The sequence below is a fragment of the Pygocentrus nattereri genome, chromosome 29 (genome assembly GCF_015220715.1).
Source record: "Pygocentrus nattereri isolate fPygNat1 chromosome 29, fPygNat1.pri, whole genome shotgun sequence".
In the NCBI taxonomy this organism is placed as follows: Eukaryota; Metazoa; Chordata; class Actinopteri; order Characiformes; family Serrasalmidae; genus Pygocentrus; species Pygocentrus nattereri.
In genome coordinates this window covers 19030489-19052776 of record NC_051239.1, presented here as the reverse complement: position 1 = coordinate 19052776, position 22288 = coordinate 19030489, and the positions used below count along the sequence as shown (strand labels likewise).

Below are 22288 nucleotides of genomic sequence, written 5' to 3'. Positions count from 1 at the left end.
AGTCATGCAAAAGAAAAATGGGAAAAGAAAAGAAAAAAAAAGAACTAGAGCTTAATAGACATACACAGCATAGCAATGCAAAATACAGAACATATAAAACTGCACACAAATATTCACAATTCATACATTTCTGAAAATACATGCAGGAGATGCACCTTAGAAAACCATGCAAAAGAAAAGGAAAAATGCAAGGACAGTAAAGGATCACACAACGGCTCATGCAATTTTGGCACTCAATAAAGAATTGACAGTCTGATCTGACGAAAGCTGGTTGCTTGAAAGCACAACATAGGCATGCACTGGGCTCTCACTCCTTTACATCTGCTATTCTTTCTCTTTCTCTGGGTGGGTGGGGGATGTTTAAAGTAGACAGTGACTTTGGCATTCAGCACCCAATTACCTTCGCTGTCAGACACAGCGCAATACATATCGTCTATTATGTACATATCATCAGGTTTGTAGACATGGGTCCGTGGCAGGTCTCGAATATGGTCCTGCACATCAGGGAGAGAGTGGCTTGAGCCATATGGATTAGTTGGATCGTAGTAGCCCCGCCTACTGCCCATTAGCTTCCCCATGGGACTAAGTGGGCTCTCCTCTTCAGAATATTGAGAGCGTAAAGTGGGGCGCCCGCTTCGGCCATAGCTGCTTCTGTATGACCGGTCTGTATAGTCCCGTTCATAAGACCTGCTTCGGTAGCCTGTCTCCCGAGAAGAAATTTTATCCATGCCATAACCAGTTGAGCGGGACCTGCCATAGCCATAGAGACGTTCATCATCATAGTAGCCCCGATGTGAGTCATAAGTAGTCTGTCGCAGCCCGTAGATTTCATCTTGGAGTTTCCGTGAACGGGAACCTGTACCATAACCGCTTGTAGTGGAGGTGCTCATGGTGTATGAGGCCAGATCAGCCTCCACATCACGAGCCTCCTCAATTGGGGAGAACTTGGAGATCTTCTGCTCCAAGCCTTGCTTACGATGCTTGCTTCTCTTGGTGGACATGACAGCTGGGGCCAGGCTCTTTGAGGAGTGCCTCTGGGCTGCCCTTGAGGTTGTTGAGTGTTTGTAGTCATCATAGTAATATGAGGATCCCCCACCCATGCTACTGCTGCCCACTACCCGGCCATGCGTATCTGCCCCTCGCGCTTGGTAGCTGCCGGTGCTCTTACCCCTGCCATGGTGATGGTCGTACATCTCTGCGTCACGTTCATCCTCTGGTCTGCCGTAGGAGCTCCCCCCTCGCGTGTGGAGTCCGTCACCCCCATAACGCCCGTGGCCCTCACTGCGATGCGGGTCTGAGGTGGTGCCCATGCCCTCTTTGGTTAGCTCACTGATGTCATCAATCATTACATAGTTCCTAGGGACATTCTGCTCAAGGTTGGAAGAACCATAGAGGCCATCACCAGTATAAGTGGAGGGGCTATCCACTGAGTGTAGATGGTCAGACAGTGTTGCTTGCCCATAAGTGTTAGTAGTAGTAGTATACTGTCCATAGGAACTGGCTGTAGTTGTTGTGTATCCATAGGTATTAGCTATGGTAGTAGTGTACGGCCCATAGCTACTTGATGAAGTTGTTGTATATGGCCCATATGAACTCGCTGTGGTACTTGAGTACCCACCATAAGTACTTGAAACTGAGGTGGAGTATGGCCCATATGTGCTTGCCATGGTTGTGCTGTACTGTCCATAAGATGGAGCCAAACCAGATTGGCTATAGGTAGAATCTTGAGCAGTGGTTGTTACTACAACAGTAGGATTGCTTATAACCTCATAATTAGTGGGCATCTTGTGTTCAAGGTCAGCCAGAGAGGTCTGCCGTGGCCTTTGGTGGACAGTTAATATATCTGCCGGTGGCTGGTAGGTACTCGCCTGGCTGACCGGGTAGGGGGGAGCCTGGCTCGGGTATGGCGTTGTGTGGGTTGGATAAGGAGTTGGGCCAACAGGTGGTTGTGGAGGAGGCTGGAACCCTGGATGGCTTGGTTGGGTTGGAGGTAGCACTGGATGATCTGTTGGGTATGGTGGTTGGCTTTGGGGGAAGCTCTGGGAAGGGAAGGTCCCTTGAGCCTGATAAGATGGGGTAGGATGGTGGGTCTGAATGGGTGTGGGCTGGGGGAGAGCCTGGGCCTGGGAGACTGTAGGATAAGGAGGCTGGTTGAATCCAGTACTCTGGAATGTGGAGGCTTGTGGGGCGGGGGCAGTTGACTGGCTTTGTGGATATTGGTAAGACACAAAGGATGATGTAGGGGGAAACTGTGCAGCAGTGTTCAGCTCACTGGTAAATTGGCTGAGTGGTGCTGTGCTTGGTCTGGTCAGAAGCCCGTTACTCTCGAAGGATGCGGCTGCAGCTGCCAGACGAAGGTTGTTCAGTTCAGAATCTGACATGTAGTCTCGTGCATCACCCATGCAGCGTAGGTATGCCAGCTCCCTCCTCTCCCTCTCCTTCACCAGAGTCTCCTTTCGTTGGGTGATGCCCATCTCCAGGTACCGAAGTTTGGCATCAATCTCTTTCTCCTCCTCCTCCAGCTCAGCCTGCTGTTTCCGTAGTTTAGTGGATTCCTGCTCAACTGCCTTCAGCTCATGGGTCAGGTCCTTCAGGAGGCTGGCCTTGGCTGCCAGGCTTGGCCGGGAACCTGCCTTCAGGGAGGGCACAGAGGGCACATACATCTGGGGCAGGGCAGGGGCGACCATGGGCAGCTGAGTCTCCTCGGGCGGGGGGCTGGGTAGGGTCCGTTTAACCTTCCTCAGGAGGGAGCTCTGTTGGAGTGCTGCCAACTGCAAGGACAAAGGGGCCAGGGAGATTGGAGAGATCAAGAGCATGCAAAAAGCACAGCACAGTGTTACACGTTATAGTATCTGTAATGATAACAAGACAAAAAAACAAATGCTTCAGTTTGAAGTTACCACAGTACATGAATATCTTGTAAACTGCACAAAAATGTAGACTTAAATGAAAAACTACTTTAAAACTGACCACCAGATGTATAACTTCTAATGACCCTCTAAAAGTACATTTTGTAAAAGCAGTGCAGAGATGTGCTCTACAGCTGGGATTCAAGCATATATGTTACAAAGCTGGGGACCCTGGGCCCCATGGACACCATTAGCAGTTGGTATAATGCATAATCTTTGTTGTAATATACCAGTCAAACATTTAGCTCCAGTTTATGTAGAATGAAAAAAGACTTCTAACAACCTTACCTTTTTCTCAAATCACCAGTGTCCAATAGCAAAGACCATCTTTTGCAAACCTGACCAGTCTCCATAGTACTATTCTTTATACCATTCACTATTATTAAACCATCTCCATTCTAATAGATAATTAACTCAGCTAAAGCCACTGCAAAACCCCTTTTATGGACACATTTGTATAGTTTCTATAATATTAATTGTGAATTGTTGACTTCTGTCTGGAATTAAAGTGTTAATACTTTCTAGACTTTTTTGGAGTAGAAACATAGCAACTTATGTCTAGAAACATTTCAGAAATTTTTCTAAGCTATAAACTGTTCATAATGTACATGCTTATTAAATAAAAACGATCCTTTGATAAGTACGTAGTTGAAACCTTAAATAAGTATGTTTCATCTATTGTAACTCTTAAATGTTAATGTAAGTGTTCTAGCATAACCTCACATAACAGAGAGGTTTGTAGAACGAGCCCTCAAAAAGCATTCAACACTTGCTCTTTGTCGAGGCAATGATCTCTGAGAAAAAAGACAACAACATTGTATTACAATACAGGTTCTTCTCAATGGGTCTGGCAAATTTAAAAAAGCTGGCTAAAAACTTCAAACATCAAACAACAACCTGCACATTATTTCAAATGTCACTGTCACAACAATGTTGAAACTAAATTTGCTATATTTCAAGATAGAAAAAAATAGGAAACTTTAAGCATGCTCAAAGATTAGTGAATTATGTAAAATATATTAAAGCACAGCATACAAATTTGTCTCTAGCCATACCTGACTATGAAGTGCTTGTTGCTGGTAAAGGGAAATCCTAGCCTTGGTTTGCTCATCTGTTGTGGGACTGAGGGGCTTGGGGTCTGACATGGATCTCTGGACATTCTTCATTGGCCGAGGTAGACTCTGGTGCCTCTGTGGTGACTCAGCTGTATATGACTTCTGCTGCGGAGTGACATGGGCTTTATTCAGCCTCTCACTAGATGAGAATGATGTCTCTATGATGCGGTGTGGTGAAGACAGAGGAGATACAGGAGAATACAACACCTGAGGGGATTTGGGTGGTTGCCGAATCACACTGGACAGCGACTCGTTGTGCAGATGATGTTGCTGGTAGCCTATGTCCAAGGGATCTGGTTTCCGTCTTTCAAACTTCGCAACACCCTGTTGACGAGGCGACATTGGATCTGCTGACCCCACAAGTTGGACACTGCTGGAATATGGGCTAATTGTAGTGGCAACACTAATTTGAGGTACTACAACACCTTGAGATTGGGCCTCAGGGTCAGTTTGGCAAGCTAAGCTTTGCCCCTTCTGAGTTCTCTCTGGTCCAGAAATATAGTGGACAATCTCAACTTTGTTAGGGTCTGGCACAGTGACGTGTATGGCTGGAGATATTCTCCCTAGCTGCTCTATTTCTGTTTGGCAAGAGCAGTCCCGAATGGTTTGAATGGCAATACTAGAGGACGCAACTTTGGCAGCTGCAGTTGAAGTGGGAGTTTCATTTTTAGAGTCAACACCAGACTCAGAATGTCTGGAAAACCGAGAACGTCTCCGTCTTACTGGTTGCTCCCACTCTGCTTTGTCTTCATCGTCATCGGTCTGAACACTGCAATCCACACTGCGCCTAGTCCTTCTTCTTCTGGACATCAGATATCTGTCCTCTCCATCCTCATCATCTGTTTGCACACTGCTGTCTACAATTCTACGGGGCAGGGAAAACATTGTTACCTCTCCGTCAACCCCATCTTGTAGACGAGGCATAGATCTCTGTTTCCGCATAGACCTATTATCTGCTTGCCCCTCATTATTCCTTAGGCACATCTCTGATGAAGAGTTAGGCAGGGATCTGGAAGAGACCTGAATATCCCCATACTGCATATCAGGGGGTAGGTCTTGTGGCTGAATTATTCTGCCAGTTTGGTCACAGATAAGTTGGGTGCTAGCACTGACTGCGGCTACTGCAGCCGCAGTCTTTTGTCTCTTTTGCTCTTCGAGATGTTGCTGAAGCTGTTGTTGCAGAGACTGTATCTGGTCAAGCTGTTGTTTCTGCTGTGCCAGTTGCTCTCTTTGCATAACCAGTTGACTTTCTCTCTCAACCTGCTGCTGCTGTAAAACCTGTTGCTTGATGTTTTGCAACTCCTGAATTTCCCGCTGCACCAGCATATGCTCTTTTTCACGGTGCCGTTGCAATTCTGCACGTTCCCGCTCAAGGTCTTCCTGGAGCCGCAGTTGCCTCAATTTTTCCAGCTCAACTCTCTCTCTTTCTAACTGCAGTAACTGTTCCTGTTGACGATGTAGCCTTTCCTCATCTGTCTCCTTTTCTGGTGGAGGGCCTCCCAGAGCTGTGGCTGTAGTTGCAGTTGCTTGTGTCAAAGGAGGTGGCTGTGAAACAGACTGGGTTAGAAGTTGAGTAGGAGGATAAGAATGAGCAGGTGGAGGTTGGGGCTGTGAAGTTGGAGGCTGTTGGGCAGGAGGTTGGGTGTGAATGTATGGCTGAGATAGGTTCATTGGCTGCTGCTGAGGGTGAGATTGGATTGCTGGAGCAACCACTTGTGTTAAGACAGGCATTGGTGTTGTCTGAGTTAGTGCTGCAGTTGTCCCAGAAGTCGATGAGCTTACTGGAGACTTTCCAAGATAGACAGGTACATCCTGCTCTGTTGTAACTGCAACTGCTTCACTAGTGGTAACAGGAAGATGGCTGGGTGCTGGGAAACGATAAGGTGCTTGCCCTGTGAGTGGCATCCTGGGTGCCACAGGCATTCTTGAGAGGCTAGCCAAAGGTACTGGTGTCATATTTGGTGTGGCATATGGTCTGTAAACACCTCTTAGTAATGGACGCAACACAGAAGCAGGCTGAGTTGTTATTGGTACAGTAGATGCAATAGGTGTGTTGATAGTTGAATAGATCATACCATCTGCTGACCTAATAGCTGATGGATACATAGCTCTAAGGCTTGCTTGCCTGGCATTGATGAGATTAGTGAGAGCTAGGGAAAGAGGCTTTCCATCAGGGCCGTACATGAAGCTAGGTCTAGGACCCTGCTGCACATTAATTCTGCTAGGAGGACCACCTCCTCGTCCAGTACCTAACTGTAAAAGATTGGGGTTGCTGCCATATCTATCCATTGAATTAAGGGCTGCGCACATTCGACTAATCTCTCTAGCAGTAGTGGCACTGTATTGGGCAAGGTTAGCCTCCTGGAAACTAGCAAGGTCACGTGAAGAGTATCCATAATCTGAACTAATATTGGACAAGGAGCTATACCTTCTCATAGGTAGAGGTGGAACTGACACATCACCCTGACGAAGATCTGTGTAGGAGCCATACTGAAGTCCCATGCCAAAATATCCTCCTTCATAGCCATGCTTCACTGAGCTTAAATCCATGGCTAACTCTCCAGAAACTTGCAAATGTGGGTCAAGCTTTGATGAGTAAGATTGCAGCCCTGCTTCTGCTAGGTTGGTCTCAGACATTGATGGCTGTAGCCGGCCAGGGAAAGGAAGTGTGTATGATTTCAAAGCAAAATCTTGATATGGCTGCCTATCTTGCTTTGACTGTAATGGTTGGTAGAGCTGTGGTGGTGCAGAAGGTGGTCTCGATGGCTCTGTAACATTTGTTGTCTCCTCTGCCATTGGTTTTTGAGAGAATGGACCTCCCACACAGCTACCGCCAAAGGGCAGGTTATAAACTACATCACAGCAAGCCACCTGGTTATCTTTCTTGATTTGCCCTGTTAGATCCATTGCATCCTGACCTTCTTCTGGTTTGATCAACTGGGTCATAGGTGCTCCTTGTGCAGTACCATCTGCCTGGACCATCATAACATGAGGCTGAACAGTTGTAAGGTTCACAGCACCAGGCTCTGCTGGCTTACTCCTCACCTCAAGGGGACCACCAATGCTGTACATCTCAGGTGCCACAGCTGGGGATATCACACTGACCACTGGAGCAGTGCTTGTCTGACTGACAAGCAGATCCTTTTTTAATAATGGCAACTGAGTGGATAGATTAAGCTTTGTAAAAGAAACAGCCTGCTGTTGTTGAAGTTGATGATGTTGTTGAAGTTGCTGTTCCAAGAGCTGCTGTTGCTGCTGAAGTTTCTGCTGCTGCTTAAGTAATTGCTGCTGCTGAATACTCAGGTCTTCTAACTTGGCATCAATATTTGGTATAGATGGGTCAACTGGTGGAGGTTTGTTCTGTGCAAGGCATACCACTGTTCCCATTCCCTGGCCAAAATCAACTCGGTTATGAAGGGGATCACCATACACCACAGGATGCTTGGGTTGAGATATGAACATGGAGGCAGCAACAGTTACACTGACTGTTGTAGCTGTTGAAACAATAACATGTGGCTGTTCCTGGGCATTTAAGTTCATAATGAGGGGCTGAATAGTTGTGGAATGTCGGATGGGGCTCCCTTCAGCACTGCCTGAGTATCTTCGTGACTCTGTAGCCAAAGAAGTCAAGTCCATTCCCTGATCTGTCATAATAATTGGAGCTGACTTAGTAGCAGTTCTTAGGTCCACCACACTTGCACTCTGTAACCTTTGCCCTTGCTCAACTCTTGAGGTACCAGGGACTGTGGAAATGCGACAGAGAGATATGTTTTCCATTGACAGTGATCCACGAGTGTAAGTGCTAGCAGTAGTTACCATGCTTGTCCCAACATTAACTCTCTCAATCTTATGGGTTCTGTAGAAACCATGCTGAGGTGACTGTTGGTGTGGTGGTGTGTCAGGGGGGCTCACAGGTGGTGAGTAGGCATCAAATGTTGACTGACGACTGAACCTTGTTGGTGAGGACAAGGGAGAGGTGGCAGTGTTAACTGTAACTGGCTTTGATGGGCTACTGGGCTCTGAACCAATAGTGATCACCATAAAAGGGGCATCCTGAGAAGACTGTTGTCTAAAGAGACGTGGTGAGACAGCCCTGTGAGGTGTCTGTGTGGCCTGTGCCTTAACAGGAGATGTTGGACCAGAACCTCCAGAGGATGCCATCATTGAGGGGCTGAAAGTCTGAGTTGAAAATTCAGCTGTTCTCCTAGAAGGTGATCGGGCTGGACTATGAGTAGGAGGAGAAGTAGGGGAAAGGGGTGGGCTCCCCTTGTAGTATGCATAGACTTTAGGAGTTCGAGGTTCAACTACTGACTCTGGTGGTGTTGCACTATCTCTCATTTGGACCCTGCTGTCTGACATTCTCCTTCCCTCTCGATGACTATAAGCCTGAGTGATTTCAGCAATTTTGCTGGACACACTTGAAATACTGGTGGTATTTGTGACAGTGATGCTTGTCTGGCGGCCATATAGGGTGGACTGTGTTGTTGTCATTGTTTGACTAGTACTGGTTTGTGAGACTGTGACAGCATCCCTGGAATATACTCCATATGCAGTGATAGTAGTAGCTGCAGCTGCAGGAGTAATACCATTTTTGCCAGCATGACTTCTAAGTCGGTCTTTATCTTTAGAAAAGTGTTGAGTTACCCTGACATCAGGTATTCGTCCCCCTGTTCCTGTTTCAGAGAATGACACAGGGGCTGACAGTTGTGTTGGGCTTGTGCCAGGAGTGAGGAGGGCATTGCTCTGCTCTAGAAGTTTTGCAAAGGCTGAGCCTGTGTCAAGAAGTTGTTTATCTGGATAAGACACATCCATTTCCACTTGATCATCTAATTGCTTGGTAATATTCTGTGATGTCTGACGAATCTCCTCATAGATATCACTTGCTTCCTCATTCTCATAGCCAGCATCATCTTGGTCAATATACTCATATTCATCATCATACTGTTGTCCATTTCTTCTGTCCTCCTCTTGGTAGGCACTGGTGCTATACTGTGGTACTGAGCGAGACTGTTGCTGTTGCTTCTGTTGTTTCTGTAACATCTCTGCTTTCCTCATCATTTCTTCATAAACTTCCTCTGCACTTTTTAGAGGTTTACCACTTGAGGAGGTAGTTGTAATAGTAGTAGAGGATGTAGTCTCTGGCTTTTCAGTAGGAGAATAAAGTGACATAAATGTTGGCAAATTGTACTCACTGCCAGACTTGTAGAGCTTAGATGACATTTCATAGCCTTCAGCCTCAGAGTCAACTGAAGGTGAGTATTCTGAGCAGGAAGAGCGATGGAGTTCCTCCATTTCAGCAGCCTGTCTCAGTTCCTCTGTTGGGGAGGCATCTTCGATGGGAGACAGATTGCTAGGAGGAGTCTTAGACCTTTCCCTGCGTCTTTGTGCCCTCAGTTCTTCTTTATCACGTTTTGTTTTTCTGGCAGTGCTTCGGATCCTCTGCTGCTCCACCTCTCTCATCTTTTCTTGCTCCCTCAGGAGTTCCTCCTCCTCTCTTAGTTCATCTTCCTCTGAGGAATCCTCTATGGTGGGAAGGAGTGGGCCATGGGACCGGTGTCTGGCTTTTCTCTGTTGCTTAGCCTCTTCCAGTCGCTGTCTCCGGCTGGGACTACTATCACTGTCATCCTCCATAGAGGAAACAGAAGTAGGAGATGTTCCTGAGGTGTAGCTTGAAGTAGTTGGTGGGAGAGTGGAGGAATACTCCCCTCTTGAGCGCTCCTCTGGGGAACCTGTAAGACTTTCCATTTCAAGTTCAGGCTCTCTGTCCATGTTTAAGTCATTTTCATTGCTGAGTTCCATGTCTCGGCTGTAGCTGCTGGTGTTGTTCAGCTCAATAGTCTTGAATCTCCTTAAGCCTCCTTGTGATCCAATTATGTCCTCCTCACCCTCCTCAGCTGATCCTTTGTAGATGTCACTGGTTGTTTTGCTCTCCTCCTCAAAGCTGCTTGAATGGTGAGTGAGACGACGTTTTTCTTTTCCTGAGTCACTGATGTGCTTGTGTATCTTTTTTGGCTTTTGGTAGCCATATCCTTCATCCTCTTCTTCCTCCTCCTCTTCCTCATCCTCCATCTCTTCTTCCTCCTCTTCATCCTCATTTTCCTCATCTGCACTCATCTCCATTATTTGCCTTCTCATAAATTCCTCATCAGTCATCTCAGCAGGTTCCACTTTTTTCTTTTTCTTTTCCTCTCCTGCAGCAGCCATTGCTCTGAGCTCTCGCTTGGCCTCCCAGTCAGCCGGGTCCTCCTCCTCCTCCATGATATCCTCCAGTTCCTCATCCGAATCATATTCCTCTGGACTGATTGACAGTGAATGCGATCTTTGCTTTCTGTCATCAGTATCTCTGTGGTGCCTCTCTCTTCCACGCTCTTTATCCCGTGTTCTTTGTCCTTCAGAAGATAACTTGGATTCTAATAGAGGGCGCATAGAACTTTCAAGTTTAGTTATCTCAGAGGGGCTTGGTGGCGTATGGTGCCCAGACAAGCCCCTCTCACTTAACTTTATCTCTTCTTCCTGGATGAGGCCAGTAATCTCACTATGCGAGCTCGATATCCCATCAGAGGAGTAGCCTGTATCACTCAGACTCTGCGGGCTCCGAGATAGGTCATGAGTACTGTTTGTTTTGCTCGCCTCCTATGGAAATCCAAAAAGACCATAGAACACACAAATTAGACATTTTAGTCTATGCATGCTTAAGCTCATTTTTTTGAAGTTGGAAAATGTTATAGTACTGGACACTGGAGTAAAGCCATTGAAACAATTTTACAACTTACTCTCTTTACTCTTCAGTTGGATTTTAGGAGAAGTGAGAAAGAGGAATGAGGTTGAGAAAAAAGGGCATTACTTTCCTCTCTCTCTCTCTCTCACTTTAAGTGTAAATCTATCATCGCTTGCTCTCCCAGCACTGTTTACTAGACATAAATAACACACTTCAGCTAGAACACAAAGACAACACACTTTAAGACTTTAAAAATGGCAGACTGCTTGCAACTGCTGTGGAATTTAGTGTCTCAAGTATTAAGTGCATGGGATATCATGAGTTAAATTTATATCAGCATAAAGTTATAATTGTGTCAACATAAAACAGAGGTTTTTAAAAAACAAAATGTGTCTTGGCTCCATATTCCTTGCTCTCAATTTTCACAGAAATTAATATGCCTATGTGGAAAAATTCTACAAAAAAATTCTGTGCTTTGCAGGAATACATTTGATTTCCCTGCCCTGAATGATATAAATCTTAAACAGCAGTCCTGAAGAGAAAGGATTACCTCATAATATCTTGATCGCTGTGATTCTCTCTTTTCATCTTTAGATGGAGTGGAGGTTAGAATGGGTTCTGTTGTTCCTTTCTTGTGAGTAGGCTTAATCTCCTCAGTGACTGCTGAGACATGCTCAGGCTCCTTGTCCAGTTTGGATGTTGTCTTGTCCTTCTTCTGGGCTTCATTGCCTGATGTGGATGTAGGAGCGGAGGACGGCTGTGAGGTGGGTTTCATATCTCCTGTCAGTTTGGCTGCAATAGGACCACTCTCTTGAGCTGCTGGGGCTTTCTGCTGTGGTGGCATTGCCTTGGGCCCTTGCTGCTGATTACTGGAGACTTTCTGAAAGGGTGGCTGCTGAGCTGGTTGCTGACCGGCTGGTGCTTGATGCCGTGGTGAGCCCATTGGTTGGTGCTTTGGAGACGGATGAGGAACAGGAAGAGGTGAGTCGTCAATCCCACCAGACATAAGTCGCTCTGTCTGACAGTTCAGACATAGCCACTCTTTTTTCTGGGGAAAAAAAAAAAAAAAAGTTAAATTGTTGAAACATTGCAAACTTGATAGACTGTTGAAAAAAAAAACCCTTCACAATTGGAGGAATAAATGAATGAATAAGTTAAGGAATCAAGTAATGGCATCTCTAAACCCCTTTTCCAGCAGATCAGTTTAGTGTACTACTGTGTGGTCTTGTGAAAAAAGTGGCAAAAAAGAGAAATAACATTTTGGAGACCAAGAAATAGGCCTGTTACATTCATTTTGCTGTGTTTGGCCATTGCATCCTCCCTATGTATATGGACAAAAATAATCCTTACTTAATATCAGTAACCAAATACAAAACTTTCTGTTTTGGAAGATTCATGAGTACCTGTCAAAAGCTCCAAACATAATTTTCTTGGTTTTCTATTATCACAGTGACATATTGGTGCCCACAAAGAAAGCAAAACAAAGTACACACACATGTACACACACATGTACACACAAACACAGACACCTGAACAAAGCCAGAACAATACCCTCCCTAAGCCTCTTACACCCACCCATTCTAAATCTCACCCTTTTCACTGTATTTCATAACCACAGAGCTGCTGTCACAAGCATACCTTCCAGTTATCATGGAGGCCTTCTAGAAAGATGAGTCTCAAACAGGCATTCAGTTGAACTTCACTAAGAATTTCATTGTACCGTGTAACTGCCTGTTCTGCTGTGCATATGACAATAAAACTCTTTAGTCTTATATCTTGAATCTTCAATGCATGTTCTGGAGTTTAAGTGTATCTCAAAGACATTCTGCACTTTTAGGGATCTTAAAAATGTTCACTTTCTCTCTTAACCCTTGCCCAGGGTTGATTCTAGTGCTTATACAGGGGGCTTTCAGCCCAACATCTTCATCTCAGCCACTTGGAAAATGTCAGTCTAAATTAAAATCCTCAGATTCTGTGACTGATTTCTTTCTGCTGTTACTGCAGTGCTGCAGTAAACAAACAGCAAGCTGTCCTTCAATTTCCGTCATTCTGTGAATTTGTGGTTTGAGCCATACTGAAGAATCTGGCGTGAAGCTTTTTATAACCCACCAAAGCTGTAGCTAAATGACAGGCCAGGTGCGGTATGGTACTGTGGTCTTTGTGTGTATAGAAAACCTGATATCTGCTGCTCCCATAATCCCCCAAGCAGTAGTCCAGTACAATACGGAAGCAACATTCAAAAGCATATCCACCACTAAGATTATAAATTTGATCATCTCTCCAAAGACTGAGATTAATCACCTTGATTTATCAGCTTATTTAGCTTTACCTTATTTAGGCTTTAGATGGAACTTCAGTGTTGTCACGTTTGGCTCCTCCCACTCCCCCATGTGCTTTTTGTTTACCTGTCCCTGCTGCTCTCTGTATTGGCCAATTTGAACCTGGACTGTATCGACCATGACCCTGGATTTGCCCTTAATAAACGTCACTAATCTCAGCGCATGCGTCCGCCTCATCGCTTCCCTCCGTTACATTTGTAAAGAAGCCATTAATTGACGTTTTCTTTATAACTCATCTAATGAGCATGCTTGCAACATGCCATAGTTAAAAATAAGCATTAGGTATGTGTCTTTACAGATTATTTGAAGAGTGAATATATATACACTTTTTTTATTTTAGTGGGTAAGAATTCTAAAAGTATTCTGAAAATGCAAAAGGTAACTAAATTCTGAATGCTGCTTTTTCAAACTGTAAATTGGACTGAATACAGATGCCTGATGTTGGTATTCTGAATTCAAATTCCCAATACTTGTCTTCTGTTACATCCCAATCCTGCCCATAAACATGTAGAAACTGACATATAATAACAAATAGAGAAAAAAAAAGATAAATGGAAAACTGCTCTCCTGCTCCTAGAACTGACTAGGTTCACAGCCTAAAAGACATTAAAACAAGTCCAAAACTATAGTCTGATATTAGATGACATATGGCTTAAAAGGTACTTTGCAAATCTCCTGTTATTGCCAATCCTACTAGTCAATGGTTGCCAGTATTTCTATGCTAATTAACCCTTAATGTCTTGGACACTCCAGCAAATCTAATGGCTCAATACAGTCATAGCCCCCTAATGGTATAATCCTAGAGTACCCACTGCTTTGCCAAAGACTAAGCTTGCAGAATTGTGTTGAAACTTATAAGCATGCTGACGTTTTCTTGGATAGAGTAACAGAAGTATTCCTGTACTGAACTGTACTTTCTGAGTATTTTCTTTTCATTTTCTTCTTGATTTAATGCTTTGGACATTCTTTTCACCGTATTTAAAAGACACATGGCCTATTTGCAATTCTACTGTACTCGTTTAAGACCTTGTAACTTGTAATGTTTTCAGATGGAGTTAGCTGTGAGGGAAGCTTTACATTTATTGACTTAGTTAAGAGCAATTTGCTATTCCCAGTTTTGTAGAAACAAACTCAAACTGCAAGCAAGTTCACCATTCAATGTGACAAAACCTTATATATGGACCATTCTACTACATTAGTTCAAATGCAGTCTCGCAGTTAAGGAAATCTAAAAAAAAATGCTAACTCTATATAATATATTTGTTCAATGAACCATTCACATCATTACTTTACCAGAATTTTAAAATGCACAAATGCACTTCATGGAGTTGTCGCTGTGTGCATTTATATTTATATATTTAAGATGTATTTCTGTACATTTACAAACTTTTAAAACAAATAATTTGCTAATAAACAATGAGTTGTACATCAGTACATGTATACAGATCACTGCAGCACAATATTAAAATGCATAACCTTTTTAATAGTGATTTAAGCTTTACGCTTTGTCCAGTACGTATCCATGACGACAAAATATCTTATGGCTCAGTAGTTAGATCTCTTTTATTGAGTTATAACTCCTGTTAACAGATGTGTGTACAAGATCTAATCTTTAGCTGTAGATCTTTTTGCATTAGAGCTAAAGTTTAAATGATTTAATACTTCTGAATAGTTTCTTTTGTCACTGTGAGTTAATTAAAAAAAAAGAAACCTGTCTTTTAAAAAATGCTGTCCCACGTTTTTATGCCACTCGTGAAAAACAAAGTGTTTTAATCCATAGGCGGAGCCTTATTATAGCCAAACCCCTGCATTTTAGAGCCAGTAGTGAGACTGCATCCCTGTCCCTCATGGCCACATGATGAGAAGTTACATTCTACTGCTTTGAAGTAAGTAAGCACTAAAAACGTCTAGAAATCTGTGTAACATTAAGAATTGTCACTAAGAAACACACATTTTCTGCACTTAAGTACACTTTTTTGTGCTTTAATGAAAAATATTATAATTTTATGTGTGTGCAACTGTTCAAAGCTGTGGCTGATAGTCATGCACTGTAGTGTTTGAGTCATTTTTCTAAATTAGCTAAAATTGTTACTACTAAAAACAGTAAAGTTTTGGAGGCATAAACATCGTTTTCTCAGTGGCAAAATTGAATGTTCATCATTTGTTTTAATACAATTAACATAATTAAGATATAGGGACATTTAAAGCAAAAAGATTTTAGTCTAAAGTCCAAGTCAGTTGAAGTCTGAAATGAGGTTTTACCAGTTTGGTAGAATGATTCATATATTGTAGGTCATTTATCTAATATTTAAAAAGAGGTTTATGGGTATATTTTAGCGCAGGTTCTTTAGTGCAAGTCTAAAATTTTTACTTGTACAAAAGTTGTTCTTTCCCCATTCATAGTTGGACATTACATATAAATATGCTCAACAAAAATGTGTTTACTTACACCATCAATTAATCTTGAGGCAAGATCATGTTTAATATGCATTCATTCCATTGTCTGGTCATATAGCACCATCTGTACTCAGTAAATCATCTACTGGAGAATGTTCAGCAGTGCATCAGCTGCTGTAGCCATTTCACTGCTGCAGTGTGCTTTCAATAACACAAAAGTCTGATAAACCATTAATCTAACTGCCTGTAGACTTGATCGTTACCCTTAAAAAGACAAACGTAAACACCTTGGGGATGCAAGAGCGATAGATAGAGGGGAGACTGATTAAACAGGGTTGAGAGGTGAAAGTTGAAAAAGATAAAAAGTGAAATGAGACGGGAAAGTCAGAAGGAGACACAGATAGGAAGAGGACAACTACTAAGAAAGACATAACACGGGCCATTAGCAAAGTGAGGCATTCACAGAGTGATGTTCTATTCTCGCCCTGAGAGAGTTCAAGTTTGGCGGAGCGTAGTTCAAGCTCCCAGCCTGCAATAAGCCCTGCCCTGGAACATGGTCTGAAGATAAATAATGTAGTGTAAGTTAACACAGGCTGCACTTTCCTGAAGTGAGATCATACTCAAAGTTAGAGAAGAAAGAGAGTGAGACTGAAGTTCTGAAAGCTGCCAAACAGTTTCTTGGTAATATAATAATTGTGCACTGTGTAAAATGCCCCTGTGGAACGTAAAGCACTTTATTAGCCAGAAACCTCTTCTCATGAGGTAATACGTCTTTAGCTTAGGAGTCATTGGTCCAACACAGCATCATCTGTTTCATCTTTCTAAGACTTCTTTAACCTGCTCTTCGTGTTCACTGATCTTTCTGCTTATGAATGTTAACCGTAAACCTGTTAAATTAGTTTTTATTTGAGCTTCTGCACACAGGCCCCCTAGTGGTGGGCACACTGGTGTGTATACATTTTTTAAGCAAAATACAACTGTAAGCAAATGTTTTGTCGGCAAATTGACTAGAGAGCAAGGCGCTTGCCAACAGAGGTTGGGTTCAGGAGCTTTGCAGCCTGATCACTGTTCAGAGCTCCTAGCTCACTGGGCATTGAGGGAGAGAGGAGGTGAAGCACCACTGTTGCGTCAGAAAGAGCTTCGAGGTACCTGTGGCTGTGGTCCGCCATCTAGACACAAGGCTGGGTCTGATCAGTCCAAGCTGGAATGCCTGGAGGAGGGCATGTAACAGTGAAAGACCTCAAACTCCCAATAGTTCCAGGAACATCATCGGTGTCTAGTAGTATCAGTAAGATGTGCACAACTGCCAAATTGGTCAAATGACATGTTTTGTTGAAAAAATGTAAAATATTAAATAAAAATGTGTTTTTTTCTGGCACATTTAAGTTTTTTTTTTAAGATGAAATGAATTTGTGTGGACTGGCGACATGTCCAGGGTGTATCCTGCCTTCCGCCCGAAGACTGCTGGGATAGGCTCCAGCACCCCCCCCCGCGACCCTGACGGAGAAGCGGCTTAGAAAATGGATGGATGGATGGATGAATTTGTGTGCTGAAATGTGCAGAGAAATGTCGTATTTAAGTTTGTTGACTTTTGTATTGTATCTGATGCCATTACTGCATGCCATGCAACAGTAACTAAACAAGTGTGATCATACATTCAGAGCAGAGCTCAATCAAGGACTCTTTGTCTTTCTCAGAAACATTTGTACCATCAGCATAACAATGGAATATATTCTTTTCTCGCCTAGTAGTTTGTGAAAAAATATATTCCGGACTTTGGCAGGCCGTGCAAATTGTCAGAGTAAGCTTTTAGAGAATGCTGTTCAATAAGGGGAAGATTATCTTTGTAGGCATTTTTTGGCTTAAAAGTCAGTGTAAATTGACCTGGTTTGAGAGACAATGCGGAATAACTGGAATACAAGCTCACAGAGGAACCACAAGGCCAATTTGTGTGTGGCAAGACCTTAGTCTTCAATTCTTAAATAGTGTGGTCCTTTAAAAATGTATTTATTTTAGGGAAAAAGAACTTGCACTTGCTTATTTTCTGATCAGATTTAGTCACGCGCTGTACTGAACTCTGTGAAAGAGATATGAGAGTATTACCAATAGCGTGCTGTGGGTGAAGAATGATCAGAACACAAGTTTCAGGTTTAAAACCACCACCTTCTCTCTTTAATGTCTTCTTTGTCATCTGCTTCACTCTGATATTGATGGTCTCCCTGCTGCAGTAGTAACAGTAAAGCTTATTAGGCAGTAAGAATGGTTTGTTTTCTTTTTTCTTTCCACTTGAGCCTCCATATAGTAGAAAGCAGGCATTCATAGCCAATGGAAAAATTTAGAATTTGAGTTTGAATTTTGAATTTGTTTTGCTATTTCAAACATTAGTTGCTTTGTATGGTCAGACTTCATATCCAAACACAGAAACACGCTCCTGTGCAAAACAACGGGCCAAACATTAAAATGGCTCTAAACTTTTAATGATCTGAACAAATTGTTAGTAAATTAGAAAGAGTTAAGTAAATGGATACAGTCGTTTGGTATGGTAGAGTTTTTTCCTTCGATTTGTTTTGTGGGCAAAGTTGCAGACAGAATTTTACAGAGACAAGAATATTTTCCCACTCAGCATTGATGGCTGCAAACAGATGAAAAACACTACCAAGCTAGTTTGTATTTACTGTATGACCAAATATTCCCTGACCATGCCATCAAACATCAGGTTAAACCCTCATTATTACTTTTTTTGAATGGGAGTATATATTTTACTTGAGAATGCTGACCTTCACAATGTTGCATACGGCATGATGAAACACATGCACCAAACAAACTCAAACCAATCCAAACTTGTGCGTGTAGAATATTCTGCTCACCTTGGTCCACTGGGCCTGCCAGTCTTTTTCTAGACGTTGCAAATGAAATTGTATACATTGTTTTGTAACGGCTTTAGAATGTTTGGTCAGTGTGTCCTCTGACTTTAATGGCTAGTCCTTGTGGGTTTCATTAACGGTGGGTAGCGCTTTCGCCTCACAGCAAGGAGGGCCTGGGTTTGATTCCCCTGCCAGGTGACCGGGGTCCTCTCTGTGTGGAGTTTGCATGTTCTCCCCGTGTCTGTGTGGGTTTCCTCCCACAGTCCATAGACATGCAGTCAGGCCAATTGGACGTGCTAAATTGCCCCTGGGTGTGAGTGACTGTCTGTGTCTGTCTGTCTGCCCTGTGATGGACTGGTGACCTGTCCAGGGTGTATCCTGCCTTCCGCCCGATGACTGCTGGGATGGGCTCCAGCACCCCCCCGCGACCCTGACGGAGAAGCGGCTTAGAAAATGGATGGATGAATTACTGTAGTATAATATTACCAAGTGTTATATCAAACTGCGTTAGGGTGGTATGGCCACAATACCAGTTCAGTGCGTAAACAAGATCATGAAGACAGCTGAAACAGTGACTGCCTTTAGATGGTCTTCATACCACTGACTGTCTACATAGAGCACAAAACATCCCGAAGAAAACCGCATAACCAGCTTTTAGACTGTACAGTTCATAAGGCTACATGACACCCACATAAGCTTGTCATGACAACTGCCATAACCCTAAATACATGTTTGAAAATGCTTATTCCAAAAATCATCTTATGTAGGTGTCATGTAGCCTTATGAATCATACTCTACACTAAAGTGTTACTGACCGATTTCACTCCTGCCATTAGGAAGGAGGTACCGTAGTCTCCATGCTAGACCCCCAAGGTTTAAAGGCCTTGTTTTTATTCCCAGGTTACCAGAATGTTAAACAATAAATAGAAGCAACTGCTGGTTAAACCCCTTTAAAGCCACCTTATGGCACATCTGTATCTGAGGCTGTTTCCAAACTGGTTTGCTATCTTATACCCAATGATATGCTCTTTCTTCGCAAGCTAAAAGGGGTTTAGGCTGAGACAAATACGTCCATTACCAGGCTCTGTGTGTTTGATGACCTCACCAACCAGCATAAAAGCACTTTGAGCACATTGTGAGAATAATGGTTTCAATTAATAGGAAAGTTTGGTGGACATCCTTTTCGTCGAATAGCAGAACACATCAGCACAAGTTCTAAAAGCCTATCTGAGATCATGCCATCTCCCCCCGATAACCATCAGAGCTATTGCAATCGGGAAATTACATTTGCAAACGTGGCAGCTGTGCTTTGCAGTGGAATAACAAAAAGGTGATGACAGACAGGACTACAAAACGTTCGGCATCTGTTGTTCCTCTGGGTGTTATTTCTGTTTGTATATTTTACTAATTCATTTTAACATTTCATATTGCATGACAGCTGCAGTATTACACCAGGTCCTAGAGGGCTTTAGTGGAGGACAGTCTGGCGATTTCCCTGTTTACACACACTTGATTCAGCACAGCGGTTAGTTACCTAAGCGTAGTAGGTATGTTTGAAGAGGCAAATCAACGAATCGTGTTCGACACTATTCTCTAGAACATGAACTGAACGCCTCTTTATTACACACTGAAAGCCTTTCAAATTGTGACTCTCAGGTAGAATCTTGCATGAAATATTTATCCCACTTTTTCTGGCGAAGCTCAGTTGATTTCAGTAGCGTTAAGACCAGGCTTAGGTTTAGGACCGAGGTTAGGGCTAGTTTCTGGGTTAATATTACAGGGCCCATATCATTGAGAACTTCTTTTTTCTCACTTACTTGAAATAAAAGAATTTGATGTAGATTGCAAACTTTACTATAATTTCAAAATGTGCTACTCAATCCCCAGTTCATACATAGTGCATGCATACACACACACACACACAGACACACACACACACACACACACACTATTTTGGATTCAGTGTTTTTGTAATGTCATGAGAATTAGTACATTTACATACATCAATCTATTCACCCTACAGCAATTTATCCCCACCCATTCAAGCCTGGACTGCTTGAAAAAATCCCTGAGAATGGCAGAGTTCAGTTCTGGGGAGTTTTGGTCCAAACTTTGTGTGTGTCGGGGGCAGAAGGGTGGGAAGGGGGGCAAAGTAGGAAGAGAGTTGAGCATCATGACAGCCTGGTGGATGAAACTGTCCCCCAGTCTGCTGGTCCTGCCCCGGAGACCCCGCAGTCTCCTCCCTGATGGTGGCAGGCTGAAGAAGCTGTGTAGTGGGCGAGTGTGATCACCTGCCATGCAGAGGGCGAGGAGCTGTATATCTCTTGGAGGGAGGGGAGGGAGGTGTCAACGATCTTCTCAGCTGCTCTCACGATGCCCTCGAGTGTCTTGTGGCAGGAGACGGTGTAGGCGCCATACCGCACGGTGACGCAGCTGGTGAGGATGCTCTCGACGGTACCTCTGCAGAAGGTGCACATGATGGGGACTGGGGCTCTGGCTCTTCTAAGTTTGTGGAGGAAGTAGAGGTGCTGATGAGCCCTTCTGGCCAGTGATGCTGTGTTGTTGGCCCAGGAGAGGTCCTCTGTGATGTGCACACCCAGGAACTTGGTGCTGTTCACCCTCTCCACAGCAGCACCGTTGATGATCAGAGGAGCATGCTGGGTGGGGTCTACAACGATCTCCTTCGTCTTCTCAATGTTCAGATGGAGATGGTGGTTCAATTCTGTCATTTATATGATTTTGAAGATGATGCATGCAGGTCTAGCATCAACCATTATTTATACCATTGTCAGGGTTGCTTGTACTTTTACTTGCGTAAGGAATTTGTGTACTTCTGCCACCTCTTGCTAAAGCTAAATATAGTGTGGGCAAAATATTTAATTTACAACATTTTTCAGTGTGGACTGTGATCAGAAGGGCATTGAGACAGAGATTCTGCAGTCTTTCTGTGTGCTGTGCATTATAAGGAGATTTCATGTTGTAAATTTGTAGTTACTGATACATGTTCTTTTACCATTGTTCCACTTCAGATCAAAGTTTCCAGAGTAATGCATATATTAGCGTTATCACCGGTGGCAAAAGGGCCCCCAGTTTGGTGGCAAAAAATGCTTACCTACAGAATTGCTACAAAAATGACCATCTGAGCCAGATATCTTATTCAAGGAATGGCTTCTGGTCTGATAATAAAAACTGTATTCCCTTTAAAAAACCAGTTACACAGACTGCTAGGCCTAATATACACCATTCTGCCAACTCATTATAGTCTTACTGCCTGACAGATGAAGTGTCCTGACAAAAGCATAGACCGCTACTAATGACAATTTAGTCATGCAGCCTCTCTTTGTGGTGTCACTAGCATAGTTGCTAAACTGCTAATTGAGGCAAAACTCTGTTTGGCTAAATTGTTGTTGGCTCTTGGCTGTAACAATACCTATGGGTTTCACAGATGTCACAAGATGAGGCTTTGGATTAAATTTCTCATTTCTGGCTGTTAACTATGGTTATTGCAAATGGACCGCTAATAACGATTTAACATGCTGTTGTGTTAGCGCACATGTTGTCTGGGCCCACTTCCCATTTACTCGGCTCACATTGGCAGCATGCATTGTAGCCACAGCACAATGTAAAATCTTTTCCACAAGTGAATACGTTCTGCGCTGACTATAATCGATGTAAATAAGCAATGAATGACTGAATAACTGGACAAAATATCCTACAACAAATTCTATAAAATCTGCCTGCTCTGCTATTTTAAGACTACGCAGACTGGGCCTTCCTAAGCTGTCTTCGATTCTTTCCTAGTACATGTCCTCATAAGCAACTTTGCTTGTTTGACTCATGGGTTGTTTTCTGCTGATTTCAATTATTTGTCCTGACTGCAATCATTTTGCACAGTTGTTAGCTTTCATAATAAAATGTTTACAAATCGAATGTGCATGTGAATTTG

At 43.3% G+C, this 22288-nt stretch overlaps 1 protein-coding gene across 4 annotated transcripts in view; it reads right to left on the bottom strand.

The window, feature by feature from the left end:
• bsna (bassoon presynaptic cytomatrix protein a) overlaps positions 1–22288 on the bottom strand; it is a 187942-nt gene that overhangs the window by 20164 nt on the left and 145490 nt on the right. Inside the window, exons 4-7 of one of the 4 annotated variants that reach the window (XM_017724468.2) lie at positions 11293–11790; positions 4232–10657; positions 3965–4129; positions 401–2771 (exon numbers count right to left, since the gene is read on the bottom strand). In XM_017724468.2, coding sequence (XP_017579957.1) covers positions 401–2771; positions 3965–4129; positions 4232–10657; positions 11293–11790 — 9460 coding nt within the window. Of the gene's footprint in view, positions 1–400; positions 2772–3964; positions 10658–11292; positions 11791–22288 lie in introns of all 4 variants that reach the window. The other 3 variants (XM_017724469.2, XM_017724466.2, XM_017724470.2) reach the window with 3 other exon arrangements.